The 9,010-nt window shown below is 55.3% G+C and overlaps 1 protein-coding gene across 1 annotated transcript in view; it reads left to right on the forward strand.

Annotated features, from left to right (window-relative positions):
- The window catches only part of CDCP2 (CUB domain containing protein 2), a 6,696-nt gene extending 2,202 nt beyond the window's left edge, over positions 1 to 4,494 (forward strand). Inside the window, exons 3-7 of the mRNA XM_010140614.1 lie at positions 1 to 38; positions 120 to 464; positions 956 to 1,309; positions 3,807 to 3,985; positions 4,180 to 4,494. The exon at positions 1 to 38 is cut by the window's left edge and continues 14 nt beyond it. Of these exons, the coding sequence (XP_010138916.1) occupies positions 1 to 38; positions 120 to 464; positions 956 to 1,309; positions 3,807 to 3,985; positions 4,180 to 4,494 (1,231 nt within the window). The remainder of the gene's footprint in view (positions 39 to 119; positions 465 to 955; positions 1,310 to 3,806; positions 3,986 to 4,179) is intronic.
- Positions 4,495 to 9,010: the final 4,516 nt, after the last annotated feature.

Consider the following 9,010-nt stretch of genomic DNA (forward strand, 5'->3'; position numbering starts at 1 on the left):
CATTGCCAAGCATGGCTTCGCCGCTGCCTACTGGAAAGGTAGTGGGGAGGGATGGCAGTGGCAGAGCATCCATCTGTCTGTCCTCCTCCACCATCCTCATCATCCGTGCCTCCTTGCAGATGCTTGTGGTGGGCAGCTGACAGGGTTGTCCGGGGAGATCACCAGTCCTCGCTACCCAGAGAGCTACCCCAACGATGCCGAGTGCCGGTGGAGCATCGGGGGGGCTGGTGGCAGCGGCCCCCTCACCCTGGTGTTTGTTGACTTCCAGGTGGAGGGAGGCCATGGCTGCGGCTTCGACTATGTGGCCATTTTTGATGGCCCCACCCCTGCCTCCCCCCGCCTGGGACACTACTGCGGCAACGCCCGCCCACCCCGCACCATCTCCTCCACCCCGCACCTCCTCATCATCTTCAACTCAGACTTCAACATTGGTGGCAGAGGCTTCAAGGCCTATTTCTACTCAGGTGCGGATGTCTCGGGATGGTAGAGTGGTGGGAAGGACATGGGGATGGATCTCCAGGGTGGTGGTAGTGGTGATGCTCTTCCTCCTGCAGCAGTAAGAGGAGATGATAGCGGAGGGGAGGCCTTTGAGGGGAACTCATGAGATGATGGTGCAAAGTATAAACCATCACAGAAATCAAATAGCACTGTTGTGGCTCTCCCAGGCCCAGGACTGTCTTTGTCTTGAGCAAGAGATGCCTTTCTCCCTTGCTCATGCCATTCCCTTGGGATATGGGTATTCCCTGTCTGCCCTTGCAGGACTTTGGCTGCCTTGGGTGTTGCCATCCCTCAAAACTGATAGGTGTCCATCAGCCAAACACAAGGCTGGAGGGAAGTGAGGTGGTGGGTAGAGCATCCTACAGCAATAAAATGATTCATCACCCACCAGCTCGTCCACACACAGGGGGCTTCAGGTTTGCTTTCATATATTCCTCTCCCCTTTTTCCCCGAGCAGGTGAGTGCCAGGAGGTGTTCACTGCCATCAAAGGGAATTTCTCCAGCCCTCGGTACCCCAACTTCTACCCCAACAACCTCAAGTGCCAGTGGAGCATCCAGTTGCCCTCAGGCTACCGGGTTAAGGTCTTCTTCTTGGACATGGAGCTGGAGGGCCGGAGCAGCCTGACGGGTGCCTGTGACTATGACCACCTGGCTGCCTTCGACGGCGGCGCAGAGAATGGGTCCCTCCTAGGGCACTGGTGTGGGCGGGAGAGCCTGGAACCCGTCACCTCCCGCAGCAACCAGCTGCTGCTGGTCCTCCACACTGACCGCAACACAGCCAAGAGGGGCTTCTCCATTGCCTATGTAGGAGGTAAGGACTCACTTGGGTGCTCCTCAATGCTTTATTTTCATCAGGATATCCCTGAGACCGTGTAATTTCCAGAAGGATTGGGCAGTGAAGATACTCGTCTGCAGGAGCAGAGCACGTGGCTCTTTTGGGATGGGTGGGAGATGTGGAGGGTGAGCTTCAGCTCTCGCAGAGTGCGAGGTGCACATGCTCCATGTCATGTTCAGTATTCAGGAGATGATTTCCAGCTTCTCCGCCCCGTGTCATTGCAGCTGCCATGCTCCTGTTCCTCCCTCAGGGGGTGAAGGAGAGAAAATCCAGAGAGGGTTTAGGGAACCAAAGCCCATGGGGAGGTGATCAGCTCAAGCATCACAACCCTGTTCCCTGCTGCCCAGGATGCTCCAGCTCTGCCAGCACATGGCTGGGCAGGCAGACATAAGCCATGTCCGCTCCTTCACTGGCAGCAGCACTGTGGGGGCAGCACCCCCAGGGTACAGAGCTCCCAAATCCCTGCCCACTGCCGATGTGCCCTGTGTCCCAGCTGGCGCACCCACAGCTGGTGGGAGGACTGGCGTGTAAACTTCCTCCTATGTTTGCCAACCTTTGCACCTCAAAAGCCAGCAAATTTATGGTGTTTGTTGTATTTCAAGGTGATTACACCTGAGCTGACCTGGGTGTCAGGGATGATTCAGGCCAGGACAGCCTCGTGGAAGGCTGGAGCCAGAGCAAGGCTACTGGACTGGCAGCACAGGAGCTGGGGGTGCCTGGCCCTGGGTTACGAGTTTTCATCACTCTGCAGCAAAATCGTTCTGCCTTTCCGGTGGAGCAGAAAGGATTTCAGGGTGTGCAGCTCTAGGAGTAAGAGATGGGATGGAGTTTTGTCTGGACCCTCTGCAGCCTCTGGAGGGAGGCCGGTGTACCAGACACCTAGCAGGGCTTTAGCATGTGCAGCAGGTCTGTCCCTGTCCTTGTCCTGCTTATTTCTTACTGTTTTACAGCAGTGTGCAAGGAGAGAAATCATGGCCTCACTGTGTCTGGTCATGGAGAATGACCCCATTCCCAGCAGAGGAGCTTGCAGGCAGAGGGATAAGATGCCAGCTGAAGAGCAGGAGGAAGCCTGTCACGGAGAGGGACATGACTTCTCCCAGCTGCCCGGGGCTTCTGCATCCCCCATACATGCTGCCGGATGCATGTTGGGAGAGAACAAAAGCCTGGACATGGAACCAAGCCTCCCTGGGTGAAGCTCAGGCTGCCCACTCTGGATTTTCCTGGCGACTCGGGCATCTGCTTGCAGTTAGCAGCCTGTGTGGCGCATCCCATCACCAGTGCCCCACCAGGAGACTGGCTGCTCGCATCGGGAGGCACCGGCCTTCCCTGCCCCGCCAGCTTCCTCGGGAGCCCTCGATGGCAAAGGGGCACGTCAGCCGCCAATCCCCAGCCCTTCAGCTGTGTAGATATTTTCCTTCTGGGCCCGTGGAAGGGCATGGCTTGAGCTGGGGCTGTGTGATTTATGGCCGTTGGAACGAAAGCCCTCACGCCAGGAGAGAGGATCCATTTTCTCCTCCTCTCGATCTAATGCACTTCAGTTATTTGGTAAATCTTCTAATGGCTGTATAATGCGCTAAGTGAAGCAAAGTGACACTATTTTTTTGTATTGATTTTATCGCATCTTACCCGTTTCATAAGGCCAAGATTCGGAGGGAGCTGGAATAATTCAATTATTCACACTGCCCAAGGGGTTGCTTCAAGCTGAGCAAGGACTAACTTTAAAGAGGGGGCCACTTTTCCTCCCTGCTTCTCTCCCTGTGTGGATTCTTTCTGCATCCAGAGGGGCCGAATACAGTGCCAGAGGGAGAGTGATGGAGAGGGCCTGGGTTCCCCAGTGCCTCATTCCTCTTCTCGGCATCATGCTCCTCATCAGAAATAACATTCTGGAGGAGGTGGAGGGCTGATGGTAGAATCACAGAATCGTGGAATCATGTAGCTTAGAAAAGACCTTTAGAATCATTGAGTCTAATCGTTAACCCAGCACTGCCAGGCCACCACTAAACCATGTCCCTCAGCACCACATCTACACATCTTTTATATCCCTCAAGGGATGGGGACTGCACCACTGCCTTGAGCAGCCTGTTTCAGGGTTTGACAACTCTTTCAGTTAAGAAATTGTTCCTCATGTCCAACCTAAACCTCCCCTGGTGCAACTTGAGGCCATTTCCTCTTCTCCTGCTGCCTGTTACTTGGGAGAAGAGACCAACCTCCACCTTGCTACAACCTCCTTTCAGGTAGTTGTAGAGAGCTATAAGGTCTTCCCTGAGCCTTTCTCCGGGCTAAATAACTGCAGTTCCCTCAGTTGTTCCTCATGAGACTTGAGGCATAAGACTCATATGACAGATGATGGCTGGGACACGTCCTGGGCTAGGCCATCGCCAGGAGACTCTGCACTGAGCTCCTGCAGTTGCTGCAGCCTGGGGAAATCCTCTGCCGACATCCTTCACTTGTACCTTGTTTTCTGTCCCGACAGTCGTGCCCATGAATGTCAGCTGCACCCGCACAGACTTTCACATCCAGATCCCCATACAGTCCCTGGCCCAGCTGGAAAGGAATAGGATTTATTTGGGGACCCCCTCCTGTGCAGCCCAGGTGGTTGGTGGGAGCTTTAAAATACACACCAGGTTCGACACCTGCGGCACCGAATCCCAGGTAAGAGGTCGGTAAACATTCCTCTAAATCAAGCTGAGTGGATGGTTAGCCCTGAGCCTGCTGCAGAGATGAGTTCCCAGTCTCTCTCGCATCTTCGCAGTAGATGCTGGTCTGATCTGTGGGCAACTGCCCTCCAAACCCCTGTGAAAACGAGATACGCAAAGGCCCAACAAGCCACAACCCTTGTCTTGCAGAAACGTAACAACACATCCGTCATCATCAGCACCCTCTACATTGATTTCTCAGCGGGTGACCAGGAGGACATCCACCAGTACGAAGTGCAGTGTGAGCCGAAGAGGAAGGAAGCCTCAGTGACCCTCATTGCTGGCCCTGACTCATCCAGACTCAGCCAGGCAGAAAACCTGGTGGATGCCCTGCAGCAGGAGCAGGGAGCGACAGACCCCCGAGAAATCAAGAGCCAGGACACCAGTGACATTGTCTTCATCAGCATCTGCATCCTGGCTGGGCTCCTCATGGTCATCGCGGTGGTGGGGCTGGTGCTTCTGTAGGATGCTGATCCCTAGAATGGAGACACAGGTCCCAGGCTCCGAAACAGAGCCTGAACCCAACCTCCGCCTCCTCCCAGTGCCTGAAAAATCTGGGCAATAAGCAGCCATTTCCCTTCCCAATTTGTTTTCCTCTGTCTCAATCTGTCCATTTGGCTTGCGAATGCAATTCTTGCGCTTCCTAACTCTTCCCACACCTGCTTCAATTTGTTTTCCCTCTGGTGCTGCTGCTTTCGGGAAAGTAACATTGTTTGCCGAAGGCTGCGAATCATCCTGTCAATTATTTCTAGCTGCGTTCTTGAAGGTACAAACCATCCCCAAATATAGCAATATTTCCAACAACTGTTTCCCACCCTCCTGCCGGTGCTCAGGGGGGTACCACAGAGTGGGGGTATCAGTATCTCCACTTGGCAAGTGTAGATGTAGCTCATGCGGATGCTGCCAGGCAGTGTTTCTGGACGTCTGCAGGCAACATGATGAAACACATTTGCTGGGTGCCCTGGAGCTCGTTGTTTGATCTTCACATGTGGTCTAAATCTAAGCACTTCAGCCACCAGCAGCTGGAGGGAAGGATGAGCTCTCTTCTCTTCTGTGTTTTCCTCCTTTCCAGCAGATCCAGGTGTCCACTGCTGTGAACTCTGTACCAGCATTGCTCCCTGAAACATGGGCAAATCCTGCTGGGGCTTGGTAGACTGCCGGGCCATGGAGCCTGGGGACACGTTGGAGTGTGGAGGTTTTGGTAACCTTGTAAAGATGGCCTTGGCAGGAGGAGCTGGCTCCCCTGGGACCTCAGTGACACCACAGAAGGTGAGCTCAGCAGCTGACAGCATGAAAATAGGAGTCCTGTGGTCACCCCCAAGAAAACTTGGGTTCCTCCCCAGGAGTCCTGATGCTACTGACTGCTGGATGGCCAGACCACCCCCACCGGCCTCTTGTGCCCTACCAATGCAAAGGAAATTCCCGTTCAGCATTACACGGGGTAGCTATCACAGAGCACCCTATGTCTGACCTGGCATGAGTCAGAGCCAGCATACAGCAAAGCCAACATGAAATCTCGCTGCAGAAGCTGGATGAAGGCAGCCCTGGGAGCCTAGTGTAGGGGCCACCCACCCCAGCCTGTGTAAAACACTGCAGTGCAGGGAGAGATCTTAAAATGTCCAAATGTGGTCATTCAAGAGCAGAAAAAATGAGCTTGAGGGCAGCAACTAATCCAGGAGCCATTTTTTTGGTAGCACTATAAACGTGAATCCATCCAACAGAGGGTACTGGCTATTCCTGCACAGCATCACACCACACAGCACACCCCTCCGGCTGCTGAATCCACCCGAGGGGGTTTTAGGAGGGGCCAACAGGACAGTCCCACAGGTGAAAGGCTTTCCTGACCGATGTCCTCCTTCCTGCACCTGCTGGCACAGGTCTGTACACCAGGGCATCAGGGGAAGCAGCAGTAAAGGAGATGGGTGGTGGTCAAGCAGCTTTTCCTCCTGATTTGCACCCGCCCATGGATGCCTAAGAGGGTGCCTGAGGAGGGGAAGAGACACAAACCTGCCCATGCCTCCTAATGAGGAGCCTTTGTTGTGGGAGCCCAAATTGATTCGGCATTTGTTGGTGCAACACATTGGCAAAAGTGGGATTTCAGAATGAAGCACTTGCCAGCACTGTTAAGTTCCATTCAGGCAATGTTCTGAGATATCATTAACCTTCTTGGTGGCCCAGATTTTGCTGAAGCAGGGGAACGCTGCAGCTGCTGATGCCTGGTGGGGAGCCTGCAGCACTCAGCAGCATCCAGCCCCTTGCTCGCAGGACAGGCACCTCCTCGCCCGGCTGGAGCTTCTGGCACTCTACAATTAGCAGGGGAGAATGCTCTTCTGGATAGCTGTTGGTGGTGCATTTGACTAAGAAGTCCAGGGTCCAGCAGCAATGCGGACCGCTGTTCTGTGTGCCCCAGGGAGCATTTCCAGCTCTGGCTCTGGTCCAAAGTCACCCAAGCATCCGCAGATATGGCACTCGCCTGCACGCATCCCTGCAGATGCAGGACTGGTGCTGGGGGAGCAGCTCCACCCCCCCAAGCCAAGGGCTCCCTCAGCACCCCTAGCCCCACAGGGTGTCATCCAGGGGCTCAGGGCCAGGGCGATTAATCACTTGAAGGATTACAAAAGCCCTTTCCCAGCTTGTTCCTGAACACATTCACAGCTACATCTGTGGCTGCCCCTGGCAGTGGGGCACTCAATGCAGGACTGGTGCTGGGGGAGCAGCTCCACCCCCCCAAGCCAAGGGCTCCCTCAGCACCCCTAGCCCCACAGGGTGTCATCCAGGGGCTCAGGGCCAGGGCGATTAATCACTTGAAGGATTACAAAAGCCCTTTCCCAGCTTGTTCCTGAACACATTCACAGCTACATCTGTGGCTGCCCCTGGCAGTGGGGCACTCAAACCGGTCACAAGCCACTAAAGCCGGTCAACCCCCTTGGAGCAAGGAAAGCCTCCCATGCTCACCGAGCACCAGTCCTCCTCGGCCTCCTGCCACACTCCGGCATGTCTCAACCTCTCGTGTTCTCCTTTCGGTTTTGACATCCAGTCTCTCCCTGCCCCACAGGATTTCGGTCACTGATGTCCCCTGTTAAACAACCTCTTACCTGATATGCAGGGCTCTTCCTTTCCATTCCAAATTTGACATCCTGGAAAGTCGCTTCTGCAAAAAACTGTGGAGGTGTCACCACCAGCACTGGCCAGGAGTCCTCTGTGGTTTCAGATGCTTGATACCACCGAGTTTGAAGACACCAGTGAGTGCCATGCCAGCAGCATGGGGCAGAGAGGACATAGAAACATAGAATCACAGACTGGTTTGGGTTGGAAGGGACCTTCACAGCTCATCCAGTCCAACCCCCCTGCAGGGACCAGGGCCATCTGCACCCAGAGCAGGGTCCTCAGGGCCCCAAGCGCCAACCTGATCTGGAATGGTGCCAGGGATGGGGCTGCTCCCACCTCTCTGGGCAACCTGTTCCAGAGGGACTGTGCTCCCAGCTTGGTGGCCAGGACATGGGAGCAATACCTCTCCCCAGTTAACGCAGGTCAGGTTTCCACCCAAAACAGCAATGGCCAAATGGCTCAGAGTGTGCCTGTGGCTTTGCGAAGCCTCCCAGACCCTCGTGCTGCTGGTGATAACTCCCTCTGAATTTTCAGCCCAAACATGCTCCCAGCTGGTTTATCCTGCTTGTCTATGCACCCCCTGATCCTCACATCTCCCAACAGCTTCTCCAGCTCCTTCTCCACACCATGTCAGGTGTCCCCGTCCCCAGCACCCCTTTCTCAGGGTGGCAGCCTAGGAGTGCGATGCCACTGGCTGACATGTGGTCCCAGAGCAGGGTAGCCCCAGCACACCACACCGATGCACGAAAGGGTCTGTCAGTACGGACAGCACAACCCCACCCCTGTTCCTGTCACACCCGGGACAAAAACCCCTTGTAGCCGTCACTCTCCCAGCCTTGGGTGACCTTTCCCCATCAATGGGGCTCTGTGCACAGGGCGCTTCGAGCTTGCCAAGCTCCCAAGCGTGACGGGGAGTGGTTTTACTCTCCCCTCCGTGGCTGGGGCTCCCTGGGTCTCCCGGAGCCCTACCTTGCCTTTCCCATAGCCCAGCCAGCCCCTGCCTGCAGGCAGGTGTGATGGGAACACCCGGCAGAGAGAGGGGCTCGAGGAGGTACCAGAGCTGCAGAGAAAGCTAATGGAAAGGGGCCAGGAGGAGAAAGGAGAGGTGTAACCAGGGGCTAGAGCTGTTCTGGCCTTGGGAAAAGTGAATTTTAATGAGAAATCTGTGGATATCTGATTTCTTCCTTGCAAACAAAGCTCCCCAGAAATGGATCAAGGGACCCCTCTGTGGCCTGGAGGGTTTCCCTGCAGCCACTCGTGCTGCTCCAGAGCATGGCCGTGGCATGGACCGGAGGTACACCCTTCTCCTTCAGCAAGCACGTCCATCCCTGTGGGTGAAGATGCCATCAGCACAGGAGTTGCATGAGGACAGCTGGGAATTGCGAAGGTCCCAGTGAGTGGGTGCAAAGTCCCCACCTGGAGAGGGAGCCCAGCCATGGAGGGAGACGGTGCAAGCCCACACCCTGGAGGGGGCCTGCCTGGGTAATTTTGTGAAACAACCCCTTTTTCTCACATAAAAGTTGCTCAAATGAGTTGCAAACAGGTATCAGGAAACCAACACCAGTTCGCCTTCCCTCCACTGTGCCCACAGTCCTCACACTTTGGGCCTCAGTTTCCCTCCGTAGTGTTTGCCTGGTGCTTCCTGAGCAGGCAGGGGGAGCAGCGAGCGCAAACAGCACTCCCGTTCCTCATCTGAGCATTTATTTAGAGCCCAATGATTTGATTGCTCCGGGCTGAATGTGGCCACCCCATTTCCTGGCTTTGCTTCTGGACACGGCGTTGCGTCTTTCCGGAGCAGACAAAGGCTTTGCTGTGTGTGGCAGGGAGAGCCTCCATGACCTCTCTGCAAACATCAGCATGCGAATCTGGTGAA

The sequence above is a fragment of the Buceros rhinoceros genome, unplaced genomic scaffold, assembly GCF_000710305.1.
Source record: "Buceros rhinoceros silvestris isolate BGI_N320 unplaced genomic scaffold, ASM71030v1 scaffold11317, whole genome shotgun sequence".
NCBI lineage: Eukaryota > Metazoa > Chordata > Aves > Bucerotiformes > Bucerotidae > Buceros > Buceros rhinoceros.